General features: G+C 46.6%; 1 protein-coding gene across 1 annotated transcript in view; it reads right to left on the bottom strand.

Moving 5' to 3' along the window:
* Positions 1-15666, bottom strand: part of GCN1 (GCN1 activator of EIF2AK4) — a 57357-nt gene extending 41691 nt beyond the window's left edge. Inside the window, exons 1-12 of the mRNA XM_004429921.3 lie at positions 15609-15666; positions 11054-11156; positions 7563-7626; positions 6856-6987; positions 6177-6285; positions 3339-3437; positions 3112-3246; positions 2181-2249; positions 1943-2051; positions 1269-1343; positions 869-997; positions 43-93 (exon numbers count right to left, since the gene is read on the bottom strand). Of these exons, the coding sequence (XP_004429978.1) occupies positions 43-93; positions 869-997; positions 1269-1343; positions 1943-2051; positions 2181-2249; positions 3112-3246; positions 3339-3437; positions 6177-6285; positions 6856-6987; positions 7563-7626; positions 11054-11156; positions 15609-15626 (1093 nt within the window). The 5' untranslated portion in view covers positions 15627-15666. The remainder of the gene's footprint in view (positions 1-42; positions 94-868; positions 998-1268; positions 1344-1942; positions 2052-2180; positions 2250-3111; positions 3247-3338; positions 3438-6176; positions 6286-6855; positions 6988-7562; positions 7627-11053; positions 11157-15608) is intronic.

The following is a 15666-nucleotide window of genomic DNA, read 5'->3' as shown; positions in this document are numbered from 1 at the left end:
ATCTACTACCACACTTCCTACTACCGTGGAGAAATTCTGTACCTGAGAGGACGCTGATCTTCTGGGCTACAATAGTTAGTTTTCCCTCTGAGCCTGAGAGGAGAGACAGCAGAGATACAAAATTCACATCTGCCACATTCCCAAGGGGGTGAATAATGTGGTCATGTGTGTGACATCAAGATATAGCTTCTGATTCCATAAATAGCCTTTCTGTTGAGAAGCTGGGTCTAAAACAACATTTACTAGCTTTTTTTCCCCTGAAAAAGTAATATGCTCTTACAGAAAATTTAAGAAACAGAAAAAATATAAAAATAAATATTTAAAAATCACCCATGTTCCCACTACTCAAAGACATTATTAATATTTTGGTGTATTTCCCTCTAATTTTTTCCTCTCTGCAAACAATAATGTACATACTTAAAAAAAATGAAACTGAGGGGCGGCCCAGTGGCGCAAGCAGTTAAGAGCACGTGCTCCACTGTGGTGGCCCGGGGTTTGCCAGTTCGGATCCCGGGCACGCACTGACGCACCACTTGCCAAGTCATGCTGTGGCGGCGTCCCATATAAAGTGGAGGAAGATGGGCATGGATGTTAGCCCAGGACCAGTCTTCCTCAGCAAAAAGAGGAAGATTCGCAGATGTCAGCTCAGGGCTGATCTTCCTCACACACAAAAAAAATGAAACTGAGATCGCCCCCATCTACACTGCCCTGCACGTGCTTCTGTTTACTTCACACTTTCACATTCTACTGCCTTCACACAGCCTTGCCATGAGCAGACTCGGAGCACCAAGTCCCTGTCAGGTCCCAGTGTCCACGAATGCTGGGGGCCACCCCTCAGCCATCCCCACAGCCAAGAAGGCTTGCTCACCTCCGAGGATGGCAAACAGGTGCCTGGTCAGGGCTTCCATTGCTGAAGAGTCACTGCATTGGCGGGCCAGGTTCCGCAGTGCCAGCACGGCTTCATCCATCAGGCGGGGACTGTTGGATTTCAACTGACCTGGACGCACAGAGAGCTGTGGCTCAGAGGCTGCCAAGAGCTGAACATCCAGGCTTTCATGTTTGCCTTTTCCATGTCTCTTCCATTCCTACTCTTCAATCCCAGCTCTATGTTTTCATTATAAAGGATCTCAGGAAAGAAATGTAGTTTAGGTTAAAGCCTCATTTCTAACCTGAGCTGTCTCCTACCCCTCTTTCTATAATAATTGGCTCAAGTACAACCAAAACCCAAGGTGCCATTCTAGGGGCTGTAGAGGTGTCGGGGTACTCACCAGACAGTCCTTTCACGATGTCCAGGGCATACTGGCTGAGGTCGAGAGTCACTGATGCCAGCAGACTGGAGATGGCTAGGGGGACAGAAAGCACCGACCATGTCAGCCTCAGGCGTAATGCCCATTTTTGCCCTACTCCCCAGCCAAGGCCATCAGGCCTACTGTCTAGCCACACAGAAGCAACCACTCTCCATCTCTATACGGTCACACGAATGGTCACGTCTTTACCCCAAAGCTCTGATGTAAAGACGTAGAGTGCCCCATCCCAATCAGCAAAATATCGCCCCTCCAACATTCCACCTACACCTTTGACCAAGAGTAACAGGACAGAGACTCAACTCTCATATCCTATGGTTTCCAGTGCCACTTCCACACCAAGTTCAAACTGTCTAGAGAAGACGATCTTAACCTGAATGGTCTCCAGAAGCTTCTTGGACCTTTAAAACTGTACGCAGTATTCTAAGCAGATATACTTTTGTGCATTCTTCTAGCAAAAGGGCCATGACTTTCAACATATTCTCAAAAGGGTCCCTGATCTCTCTCCTAAGGTCCCACTGAGGTAAACAGTGAATACCTCACCCATCCCCTACAATGCTTCCTGCTGCCAAGTACCAGGCATGCAGCTTATCAGGCAACTTGTCTCCCTCCCATCGTCCTGTTTGGCAGCAACCTACTTTCAACAACATTCTCTGGACTCCTCAGTAAAGACTTCTGGATGGTGGGCAGTATCAGATCCTTAAATTCCGAGTGGGACATGTATCGGAGCAGAGGGGCACAGTTATCCTACAAAGAGAAAGGAGTCAGGCACCCAGCCCCTCCAGGAACAGACCAAGAATAAAGGACAGTTCTGAATCGGAGAACTGAAAATGGGATTTAGCTTGTCCAGGTCAGTAAGGGCCACCTCTCACTCACCAATAGATACTTCTGAGGCTTGACTTTGCTCATCAGGATGTTCTTCATATAAAAGTCCAGCAGGGCGCTCTAGAGAATGCAAGCACCTGGTTACACCCTGACGTTCTGAGGTATCTCATCACTGGCCTAAGACCCCTCTTGTGGGAGTGCCTCTAAAAACACAAACCAGTGCCCCAAATTTCATGGTGTCATGCACAGAGGTCCCATTGATCACGCCATTCCCCATTTAAATACCTTCCACAGTTTTTTCCTCGCTCCTGGGATCAAGTCCAAAATCCTTGGCGTGGCTCATAGGCCTGCCTGCTACTCGGCTGGCTGTATCTCACACCTCTCTAACCTACTCGTGCTACTCCACCCCATCACCTCTTCAACGCTCCTTCCTGCAGGCTGCTTTCTCTGCCCACAATGCTTTCCCTCACCCCTTGACCTTGCTAAGGCCTATTCACCCTTGAAAATCCTTCAATAGCAATGTGTTCCCCGACCCACAGCCTAAGTCAGGTCCCCCATTACAGAGTATCACAGCTTCTTATATTTTTCCCTTGAAGTGCTTATCACAGTTTTAGTTAATTAGATGACTATCTGTCTAAGGGCAGACTCCTTCTCAGACTCAGTTCCGCCGGGGGAGGGAACACAGCTTCCTTGCTCACTGCTGCGTCCCCAGCACCTGGCACAGTGCTTGGCACATGGCAGCTGCTCAACTGTGGGAGAATAAATCACGGCATGAACAGGCAGACTATCACACTGGTAACTATGGCAGGATTCACCCCATGTCAGAGCTGGAGGGAAAACTGTCTAACTCCTCAAGGTTCATTACCATGGTGAAAGGCCAGGGCCTCATGTGAGAAAACCAGCAAGCTTCAGATGAGACCAGCAGCTGGGGCCACCAGGCCAAAACCAGTTCCCCCTCCTTCCCTCCAGTGAGTCTACTTGCCTTGTGCTGGTTGACCACGTCCATCTCCTTGTGGCTCGTGCAGAACTGCACCAGCAGCCCCAGCATGGCTGCATAGTTCTGGTTGGGTTCTAGGCTGAGAATGGCTGACAAATACTGTTCCACCAGCCCGGGGTTCTGAAGAGGAAAGTGTAAAGCAGGTGTATCAGACGGCATGGGGGGTGGCATGGAAGAAGCAACGCCCACCACCCCCTGCAGCCTCCCATTACCTCTTTCCATAGCTTGGTGAGCTTCTTCACAGCACCATCCACAGCATGCTTGTGGGAGCCGCCTAGCACCTCCAGCAGGAGCAGGCACTGCACCTCCACCTGCCAGGACCGGGACAGGCTCAGGTCAGGAGGTGAAATGGTAGTGGAGGTCCCGGGATCCTCCAAGCCTGCCCAAGACCTTCATCAGGCCCGTCAGAACCTGGGTTCACCTCCACTAGGCCTCTCCCACTCAACTCCAGACAGATCCTCTTCCCTCCAGCCTCCACACTTAGCCCTGTCGTTGAATTACATCTGTTCACTCATGCATTTTGTTAATAAACATTTACTGAGCACCTACTATGAGTCAGACAATGAAGACATATGAGGACCAAGACAGATAGAGCCCTGTTTTCATGCACTTTATAGTCCAGAGAGAAAAAGATATCAAACAAACACACAAATGAATATACAATTCCAGCAAGGTAAGTGCCATGTAGGAAGAGGACAACGAACCTGCATCATGTATTTCTTTATCTGCCTTGACTTTTCCTTCATTAACTCCACAAATACTTACTGAACACTGACTAAATGAAATGGCAGGCACTATGCTGGGCACCGTGGATACAGACGCAAAGACCAATATGATGGTCTCGGCCTGTGTGGAGCTCACTATCCAACCCAGAGTGAAGCACATAACAGGCGCTCAATTGAAAAACCTCCGAGACTTTATGGCCACAAACACCCAAGGTCACTGGTGAGGAGTGCGAATAGCCACCCTGAGAAAAAGGGCATGCTTAAGAAGTCTGCTGAATTCCATCTGCATGTGTACAGAATGGCATATGTATACAAGGTTATTCATTGCAACATTTTCTATAATAATAAATGATTGTAGGGGCCGGCCTGGTGGTATAGTGGTTAAGTTCACGCACTCCTCTTCAGCGGCCTGGGATTCGTGGGTTCGGATCCTGGGCGTGGACCTACACACCACTCATCAAGCCATGCTGATGCGGCCTCCCACATAGAGCAACTAGAAAGATGTACAACTATGACATACAACTATCTACTGGGCCTTTGGGGAGAAAAAAAGGAAAAAAAGAGACAGATGGGCAACAGACGTTCGCTCAGGGCCAATCTTCCTCAAAAAAAAAAAAACACAAAGCTATTTTAAAATAATATATATATTAAAAAAATAATAAAAGATGGTAAACAACATAAATGGCCATCAACAGGGGACCAGTTATATATACTGTGGCACATCCACTCAAAGGATTAGTAAATAGTCATTAAGAGTGAGAAACTATATACCACTCTGGAACAAATTTTAAGTCTAGTTAAAGAAAAAAGATGAAAGAAAAAAGTATGTACGGTACACTATCATTTGTACAAGAAAACCTATTAGTCATATATACAGAGAAGACATCTACACACATAAGGAAGTAGTAATAGAGGGGGATCTAGGTGGCGAGGGACAGGGGTGAGAGGGAAACTAGTATATCCTTCTATACCTATTGAATTTTAAACTGTTTATTTCTTTAATTAAAATAGCTTTTTAAGCTTGGTGATATCACATTCAGAACTATATTGCTATTCCCTCTTCCTGGAATGTTCCAATCCTTAATCTGGGCATGGTTTGTTCTTTCATATCCTGCTCAAATGATATCTCCTTTGAGAGGCCTTCCTCCCACCATCACTCTTCACTGCATTCTCTCTATCCTCCTACACACTTTTCTGCAGCATAACTTTACATCCTATCATTTATTTGTGCACCACTTTGTTATCTATCTTCATGAGAGCGTGAGCTCTTTGAGAGCAAGTTCCTCTGTCTTGTTCTCTGCTTTAGCCTCCAGTCCTAGAACAGCACGCTGTATGGAGGAGGCCCTCAACAAATACTTGAGCAACTAAATGAACCACAAACCTACGAGTATGGTCGACATTAGCAACAAGCAAAGGAAAAACCTAGATTCAAGATACAGAAAAAATAAACATGGTCTCAAGCTCCTGACACATTCTGTCCCGTAAACACAACACTCCAGGGTTGACCCCTCCCACTCACTAACCCACAAGCATAGTAACTTATCTTGGATAATGGTTATAAGAATTCATTGAAGAGAAGCCAATGAGGGAGCCCATGATGAACCATCTTATAAGAAGGCCTTCTGGTAACAATGAAACCCACATTCTGAAGCGGGTCCAATTCCAGCATATCCACTACCTATGAGGTTTCAGTGTTCTTATCGTTCAGTTAATCACGGATGGCCGTTCCAGGGTCATCCCAGAAGTGTGCTGGATGAGCTCCCAGGGATGAGGCCATCAATGTCTTATTAGCTGCTGCTTCGGGGAGAGGTGCTCATGGTTTTCAATACACTCTTCATTTACATGCACAGCCCTCTGTAAGTTTCTACAGTCCTTTCACATCTGGTCTGAGTCCATCTTCACGACAATGAAGGTGAATTTTGAGGGGTGGGTGGTGGTGAATGGGGTGGGTGGTACTTTTTCCCATTTTATAGATGAGGAAACAGGCTCAGAAGGTAAGTACTCAGCCAAATCTCATGGCGAATAATCAGATTCATACTAACATCCTCAGACTCCTTTTCACTAAACCATAAGACCATTCCTCTTGCCCTCCACTAAGCATATCTAGACATTCAAAAGAACCTCCCAACCATATATATTTGATAAACAGATGAATGTTATTACGTTGCACTCATGCCCATCCATCAAAGTCACACACCTTGGGACAATTGAAAGCACCTTGTCACCTGGCACCAAGAAGAGCACTGGCCAGAGAAGGTGCTTAAACATGCCCCAACTCTGTGCAGACAGCTGACCGTTACTACTCCAAAGACCCAGGGAACCTACCAGTTTGTTCCAGATGTCTCCTTGCCGCTTGGCTCTCAAGGGAAAGACAATGCGCACCAGTAGGCAGGTCCAGGACAGGGCCAGCAAGGCGGCCGAGCCGCTGCTCTTACTGCAGAGGGGAGGGGAGGAGAGGGGAGGGGAGGGGAGGGGAGGAGAGGGGAGGGGAGGAGAGGGGAGGGGAGGAGAGGGGAGGGGAGGGGAGGGGAGGGGTGAGTGCAGAGCAGCAGCCTCCATCTTGAGCATAAATGCTCACTGCAAAGCCCTGCCTGGTATGTAGGACCCTCTCCTGACCTAAAACGGGGCAGAACTTGAAACCAGTTCCCCACAAATCATCTGTAACAATTCAGGACAAGGAGTACAGGCCTCATCGGCCAGACTGCCATCTCTTAGCACTCACAACTATAAAAACAAAAAGAGGGTTTCTCCTGTTCACTGCTTGGTGGGCATCTGGCTTCCCCTCAAAACAGCCTTGCTTAGACTGGTTTCCTAACACCATTCCTCAGCAAAGTGGTTTCTCCACTAAGCCTGCCACCCTGGCTTCTCCCTCCACTCAGAAAGCAGACCGCCGGTGTCATTCAGAGCTGCAAAGGGGAAAGGGACAGGCAAGCTCACACCTGCTCAACACAGCTCATCGGCACTCAGTCCCGAGTAGGACTCCACCAACCCCTTTACCTCTTACCTGGGGACACCTGCTTTGGAGCCAATGCCTGAAGACTGCAGAGAGTGCAGGAGGTTCTTAGCAGTAGCTTCTGGCTGGGCCTCAGCCAACTGCTGGATGGCTGCCTGCAGGGCCCTGCGGGAGGCTGCATCTCTAGGGAGAGGAATGAAGGAGAAAGGTGGACACACGGACACAGGGAAGGGGCAGGGCAGCTTAGGCCAAGCGCTGGTCTTTCTTAGGAAAATTGGATTACACTGTATTCCAGTGACCATAGCTGATGGGGTTATGAAATAACTAGATAAATCTACCTCCTCCCAGAGTTCTGGAAGTAGTTAATAAGGGCAAATGAGCCATTAAGGCTGTAAGGGCAATCCCTACATTTATGGAGCATTTACTATGGGCCTCAAACTAGGCTAAGTGCTTTTACATGCATGACTGATGACAGCATCCATATTGAGCACTCATGACATGGCAGGCACTGTTTCAGGAACCTTACACTTACTAACCACCACCTGTGAGGTAGATAACAGCATCATCCCCATTCTGCAGATGAGGCAATTGAGGCACAGAGAGGTTAAGTAACTTGCCCAGGATCCACCAGCTAGGACGTGACAGAGCCCAGATTTGGACCCAGGCAGTCTGGTTCCAGTGCCTGGGCTCTTACCACTACCCTATACTACCTCCCTGCACAAAGTGCTCTGGACACTGGGCCCTTGTCTGGGATTCACCTGTATCGATGCAGAGTCAAGCAGAATAATTTGCAGAGCCCTTTCACTGCTCCCTCTGGCAGATCTGAAACCAAAGATTACACAGAGATTAGTCAATAAAAACTACTTCAGGAGCATCTGCTTGAGCCAGGCATTCTGCCAGACATGATCTCTGCCCCCTGGATACTCCCTGTTCACTTGAGAGAGAATTCCCAAGAGGATAAAGCAATAACAAAATAGGACTCTAGGAAAACATCTGGTACAGAAAGGCTCTCAGGTGGACATTTGTTAAACAAATGAAACTAAGGAAATACAAGCGGCCCCAAACTTAACATGCTCTGGAATGGGGGTGCTAGAGTGCTGGGACTCTTCTGCTTCCTGATCTGGGCGCTGGTTACATGGATGTGTTTAGTTTGTGATAATTCAGTGGGCTGTTCGTTTATATGTGTACTTTATGTATATCCCAATAAACGGTTTTTAAAAATAGTACAAAATTAAAGGACTATAAGAGATCAGAAAAGGGAAGAACACCTGTAACTGGAGTGGTTTCTAAAGGATTTTTTTGTTTTTTTTTTTATGTTTTTGTTTTTTTTGTGAGGAAGATTAGCCCTGAGCTAATATCCGTCACCAATCCTCCTCTTTTTGCTGAGGAAGATTGGCCCTGGGCTAACATCTGTGCCCATCTTCCTCTACTTTATATGGGACGCCGCCACAGCATGGCTCGACAAGCGGTGCATCTGTGCGGGCCCGGGATCTGAACCTGTGAACCCCAGGCCGCCGAAGCGGAGTGGCGCACTTAACCGCTATGCCACCGGGCAGGCCCTGTTTCTAAAGGTTTTAAGGACACAGAAGCTTAGTCCAATAGATTAGTAGGCTATGGAAAAATGGAAAGAGAGAGAACTACATGCTGAGTGGCATTAACATGAGCCAAAGTACAGGAGTAAGAATACATAATGCATATTCAGGACCCCTGAGGAGGAAGGGGAGGAGGATGAATAAAAACACCCAACACTTAGCTAGTGCTCACAAAGCGCCAGGCCCTGCTCTAAGCATTTCACATACATTAACTCATTTAATCCCTATAAGGTGGGTACTGTGATTGAGCACATTTTAAGACCAAGAAACAGAGGCACAGGAAAGCAAACAGGCCAGCCAAGTGAAAGAGAAACTTCAGTTGAACAATAAAGCTCAATAATGGAAAACCAACCTGTGACAGGTCCTGCATGCCAGACTGAAGCATGCAGACAAGAGGGAGAAGGGTCTGAGTAGGGGGAAATGTAGGCTGTGGTATAAGACAGACTAACGTGGGAGGCACCGAGAGCAGGAGGCCCTCAGAGGGTTCACACAGTACCTCACACTTCGGGCACCCAAATGACAGGGGGCAAGTGAAGGAGGTGCAGGGACCCAGTACCCCAGGGCCCTGAACACTATATTGGTCCATTGGATTTGGGGCTATTTCAGTAACTGAGAAAAAGAGTGATGCGGGCCAGAAATAGCTGTGGCTAAGATTGTGGCTTATCACAGCCAGGCACTGTGTTAAGCACTGTCCATACATGTTCTCATTTACTCCTCAAAGTAACCCTGTGAGGGAGGCCCTACTGCCATCTCTATGCTCAAAGCAAGGAGACAGGCTCAGACAGGTTAAATAACTTGAACCAGGTGACACAGCCTGTAAGTGGCAGAGCCATGGCTAGAATGCAGAGTCCGTCTGACCCCACAGCCCAAGCCCCTCATCACTGACTGCCGCACTACAGGCCTGTGCCTGGAAAGATCAGGGGCAGGAGATGACGCAGCAGCGAGTCTCAGGGTCCAAGCACATGAAGGCAGGATTAAGGAGAACAACAGAGAGGCCTCAGAGACCTCAAGCCCAGGCTGGGCTGAGCCATGCTGACCAACTGCATCCAGGGTTAGACAGCTCTGAGAAAGTCTCCAACTCTTCAGCCTGGTTGAAAATATCCTTCCCCCACCTTTAGTTAGCTCACTTGGTTATCTGCTACCCTAAGAACAGGAGAGGCCAGGATAATTACCACTATGCCATGGTTCCTGCTCAGACTCAGAACATTAGAAAATTGAGAACTAATGATTTCATGCAAGGGGAAGTTAACTTCCCACAATCAACTTATACATCAAAGGTTACTGAACACTTTACAAATATAATTCACCCTGAACTGTAGAATTTCAGGGTGATTGAAGAGTACAATCACCCTGAAAAGGCCCTGAGTAGTTTATAAACTTCACCCATACACACTGAACTCCTTACTCCATAAAATGGGGGCGGAAGTGTAGTATTCAGCAGTTATTTAGTAGGGAGGGTCAACCATCCTGGTTCAGAAGGTGTGGACAGCTAGTATCTTGCCACATGGCAGCCTTTTGTAACTAGAACCTTGTTGAGAAGTGACCAGAAAGACTTTTGAAGGTGCCATAAAACGCATACACTAAAGCCTGAATACACAGGAGAATCTCTTAGAAGCTCACAAATGGCAACTTACTTAATTTACACACACCTTTAATGAGCTTGGGTATGTTACCGGGCGACAGCAGATCAGAAGTGGCAAAGGAGAACTCGGGTGAAAGAGCGGTAGGAAGTAGGCTCCTAACTAAACAGAGGGGAAAGCTGAGAGAAGGGGCACCCAACTCTATACAGCCATGCTTCTCAAACCTGAGCAAACCCAGGAATCACCTGGAGGGCTTGTGAAACACAGATGCTGGGCTCCACCCCCAGGGCTCTGGATCTGAGTTTCTGGGGTGGAGATGAGAACTTGCATCTCCAACAAGTTCTGAGATGATGCTGAAGCTGCTGATCTAGGGACCACACTTTGAGAACTAATGCTGTATGGTAAAAACATACCAAAAGGAAACTCAGAAACTAATTAGGATTTATTGGATGAAGGCAAACTAGGCTTATACACTCCATAGGTGGTAGAGATAGCCCTGGGTTATGGTACAGAATCAGGATAACTACATGTGCTCAACATTTCCCAAAAAGTGTTCTCCAGACCCTGAACAGGTTTTCAGCAAAAAAGAGGTTCAAGAAGAACACTGGATTAAAGAAAGCTTAATAAAGTTAAAACACCTTCCTGGAATATGCTGTGAATCTCCCAGAGGGCATTAAAAAATGTGACATCTCCCCAACTTACTTGATCTTGGAATCCTTTACTGGTCAATCACCTATTACCATCTTGCTCACTTCCATGGAACACAGATTGGGAAAAATGGTGCCTCAAGTCATAAGGAAAATGTTTTTTGCATCTGGTAAATTACTTAAGGATGATTGTTGGTATCTTTTAGAAATATGTATTTCCAATCAAAATGGTTAAAACCGTGAAAAGCTTTGCCACCTAAATGGATAAACTCTCCACCAACCCAACCATTTCAACGCACATTATAACAAGCAAACACAGAAAGTGACGGCAGAAGTTGCTGCGAGGGGAAAAGACCATAGTTCTAAACAGAGAACACAATTTACTTTGAAATGGAATCGTCTCTAGGCCATATGGACGGAAAATAAATACCTTTTCCAGCAACACATTTCCCCAGTTCACTGAGGATTTCTCTCCGTTCCTTCACACTGGCTGTTGTCACCTTCCCTGCAAAACGCTTTAGTGTCTCGGAAACCTGTGAAGACCAAACCCACAGAGAAAATTTCACCAGACTAGAAAACAATGAGTGTGTGTGTGCACGTGTTGGGGATGGGGGTGCAGAATTCAGTGAAGATCTCTCTCACCCAGCCTTTCTCAACCTCCACCCACTGACATTTGGGCTGGATAACTCTCTGTTTGGGGGGCTGTCCTTATACATCACAGGATTTTGAGCAGCGTTCCTGGCCTTCACCCACTAGATGGCAGTAGCAGCACTCCACTCCTCCCGCCCCAGGTAGGACAATCCAAATTGTTTCCAGACATTGTCAACTAGTCAATATACCTTACTTCAACTTGGATAAAAAGAGGCAAGGCAAAAGGCAAAAACCTCAGGACAGAAAAATATCCTTTCAGAATTATGCAAAATCTAGTGAGGGCATACTATGTGCTGGGCATGTTCCCTTTATATTATCTCACGTAAACCTCCCATGAGGGAACTGTCAGTATCCTGGCAAGTCATTAGAGGAGCAAAGGATATTTCACCTAAAGGGTGAAAGGCTAAGAGACTGAATCCAAGCTCTGCCTCTTACCAGCTGTGGAAACTCAGTCAAATTACGTCATCACCTTGATCTTCTATACAATGCAGATAATAGCACCTACCTCACAAAACTGCTACGGAGATTAAATGAGATAGTGTATATAGAGCATTTACTCTCATCCTGAGCACCAAGTCAGCTACTACTACCAACAAGCCTCTGAGGTAGGCATCAGCACCCCCTTTCTACAGGTGATGAAGGAACGGACTCCAAGAGGGGAAGCCATTGCTCTACTGGAGTTGAGAGCCACAGCAGCTGCATTTTTGAAACTAAACCTGAAACCAATAGGTCTATAAACTGATGCTAACAAGTCCTTAGCTTTCAACCACCATCGATGTTACCACAGCTGCATGCCCCCACACAGAGATATAAGCATAAGACCCAGAGAGGGGGCCACTTTGCAAATAGTCCTGAAAATCTGCTCCTGAGCAATATTTTACAAGCTACAAGATGGGCAGGTCATGGATACACGAGCAGTAGAGCAGGGCGTAATAAGACCCAAGTAACTAACACACTGGTGCCAGGGTGTTTCACAGAAAGGCTTTACTAGAAAAAGATTCAAGGGCGCATAGAGAAACCACATAATGCTGAGTTTTCCTTACACTTAAAGCCCCGCTATAATTCTATTGGCATTGAATATACTCATGCCCAAAAGTCTATCTTCTACATAAATGATGGTTTCAATATTGCCTTTTGTTTTTATAGTCATACATGCATGTAATTAAAGAGTCAAAGTTGAAGAGTTCTGGGAGGTTTACTATAAAAACCAGTCCCTAGTCCTCAGTCCCCAAGGACAACCTCTTTCACCAATTCTGGCTGATTATTTTGGTATTTATCTCCGTATCTCTAAATAACTTGCTTGTGCTGCTACTTCTTGATTTTTCAGTTTTATTGCTTTTCTACCATAGTTCTTTCCTTCTCCAACCCCACTACACACCCTCCCCATTCCCCCAATATAATTCCTCAGTTTCATAATACGGGCTAGCTCAGTAGTCAGCGCTTATATGCAAACGGTATTCAACTTCCATTTAATAAACTACGTTTACTATTCTGCACAACTTTTTTATTAACCTGGAGTTAATCCTTGCTTTTCCCACCTCACCTCAGTTTGCCTTATCTGTTCTAATTAATAACTCAACCCCAAACTTTTTGCCACTTGTCTAAATCCCAATACATTTAGGCAGATCAGCTGTTCTACTGAATTCCAACGTCCTGAAAAAGTCTCTCCCAGAGCTTTCTGACCTGCCCCAACTTGGCAGGTGAGCCTGTACAGCTGGGATGTGGTTTATCACCCTGAAAATGCACTCTTCCTTGTGTTTGGGTGAAGCACAGCCTCCATTTTGTGAAGTCCTTGCAAATCTGAAACTGTTCTAGCCTCATACGTGATTTAAGCCTGCCTGGCTTCAGAATTCTAGGTTGAAATCATTTTCCTTCAGAATACCGAAGACATTTTTCCACTGAGTTCTAGCTTTCAGTGTTGTTGTGAAGTCCAAGGCTACCGTGCTTCTTGATCTTTTGTATGAGACCTGACTTTTTCCCCTGGAAGCTTCTAGGTAGCATCTTCTCTTTGTGTCCAGGGTTCTAAAACGTCATGCTAATGTGCTTTGTTGTGAGTCTATTTTCATCCATCGTGCTGAGCATTTTTGGTCTGGCAACACATCCTTTAATTCAGGGAAAGTTTCTTGAATTATTTTGTTGATGATTTCCTCAGCTATTGGACATCCTATGCTGGTCCTCACAATTATCCTGTTTTACACTCTCCAGAGAGAAAACTTCCAGTCTTTTGCCAAGGTGAAGAAAGAAAGCTAGAGATCGGTCTGCACCTGAAAAAATGGCTTTCAACCAATCCTCCTAACTTAGCCCCTCACTTCCAGAATTTAGCTGATACCATCAATTCCCAAATGTCAGAGATTCCGCAATGTAAATCAGGTTGGTTCTCAGCTTTCCTAACTACTGGCTTAGGATTCATTTTCCTTGGGTCAGCTAAATCCTTTCCCACTCTTCACTTTCTAGCTTCCAAAAATTTGCTGCTATTGTCTGCTCCCCATTCTCCCAATGCCTGTGGGATTATTTTTTTTAAACCCTTTACTAGTTTTAGCGAGGTTTAAGGAGATAGCAAAAATAGACGCATGTAGACAATCTACCCTTTACCTAGAATTTCCACATAGCTGTCTTTCCACAATAATATTAAATTCCTGACTAGTTTCTCTCACAAAGATGAAAGAGCTTTTCTGGTTCAAGGCTCTTCTTTTTCTTAATCAGAAAATGAACGTTACCCACTTGAGACCCTGTCAGGACAAAACCAAGGAAGAGCACACTAAGATCCTTCAGAGAAGGCATTTGTGGGTGAGATCAGAGGCAAACAACCTTAAAGTCCACAGGTTTCTCTCTAGAGCAGCATTGTCCAACAGAACTTTCTAGGGTAATGGAAACGCTCTTCTTTTTTTTTTTTTTTTTTTGAGGAAGAGTGTCCCTGAGCTAACTAATATCTGTGCCAATCTCCCTCTATTTTGTAAGTGAGATGCCACCACAGCATGGCTTGATGAGCAGTGTGTAGGTCCACACCCATGATCCGAACCACGAACCCTGGGCTGCTGGAGCAGAACACGCGAACTTAACCACTATGGCACGGGGCTGGCCCCTGGAAACACTCTTCTGCACTGTCCAATACAGCAGCCACTGGCCGCGAGTTGGCAACCTGTGCACTGAAATGCGACTAATGCAACTGAAGGACTGAATTTTTAATTTCATGTTATTTTAACTAACTTAAGTAGCCATTTGGCTATTAAATAGCCAGGTGGCTAGTGGCTACCACATTGAACCACACAGCTCTAGAGACTTTTTTGCATTTGAATATTAATCTTAAAAGTCAGCATGGATTCCACCAACCCTTTTCGATATACCCAACAGACTAAACTCTTCTTTCCAGGATTCAATACAACACAACTTGAAACAAATTACTGACCCCTTGGTAACAGGAAACTCGAATACACGGCTTTTGAATGTTTAGGTTAAGTGGTCACTCTCTGGCCTCAGGGCCTCCAAATCAAAATCAACTAATCTCCTCACCCTGGAGACCCAAGTGAGCCAAGCTGTCCTTTAGACACCTATTTCTTTTTCCCATAATATTGCCTTTTCACCCTAAAACACTCACAGCTACAAACGAGGAAGGAGTGGAGGGAAAAGTTTTCCCAAGCCCTTCTCTGAACCACAAGGTACCCACAGGTGATAACACTCAAGGATGACAAGAGTCTTCCTGGGTAGTGACAGTTCTTTTATCTAACTCTGGACCTAATAATAACCAACATATACGGATCCCTACTTTATCTCACTGAATCCTCACAACAACCCTACGGGATAAGTATTATTTTAACCTCATTTTACAGATGAAGACTGAGACTTGGCCGGGTTAAGTAACTTGCCCAGCGTCTCAGGAATCGACGAGCTAGGACTCAAACTCACAACTGTATAAATCCAAAGACTATGCCAGAAGTCCCTACACATAGTAGGTGCTCGAGAAACATCTGCCGAATGTAAAGTTTAGGGAAGAGTTGGCATTGGCCCAGCTCATTACCGGAAGGCTTCGGAGAAATGGAGCAGGGACTCCAGGAGGTGAGGTTCTGCAACCCCGGGGTCGGGCGGGCCCCTCGGGGCTCCAGATGCCCAAGCTGAGGCCGGAGCCCCGGACTCCTCCAGCCCAGGGTCGGGCTGTGCCGCCCGGGCCGGGCCGGAGTCGGAGCCGTGAGGGGCCGGCCCTCCGCAGCCCCGGGGCCGCGCCCTCCGCAGCCGCAGCCCCCCGGTGTCCCTAGGCCAGGGGCACGAGCGGCCCGGCCCCACGGCCGCCGTCCGCGCCCGCCCTCTGGCCGCATTGGCCCCGCAGCTGCCTGCCTCACCTGCGTGTCCGCCGCCATCCTGCCGGCGCTGACTCCGGAACCGCTTCCGGAGCGCTTC

This window comes from Ceratotherium simum, chromosome 35, assembly GCF_057802395.1.
Source record: "Ceratotherium simum simum isolate JZ-2026a chromosome 35, ASM5780239v1, whole genome shotgun sequence".
Classification (NCBI taxonomy): domain Eukaryota; kingdom Metazoa; phylum Chordata; class Mammalia; order Perissodactyla; family Rhinocerotidae; genus Ceratotherium; species Ceratotherium simum.
This window is presented reverse-complemented; position numbering and strand designations above follow the sequence as displayed.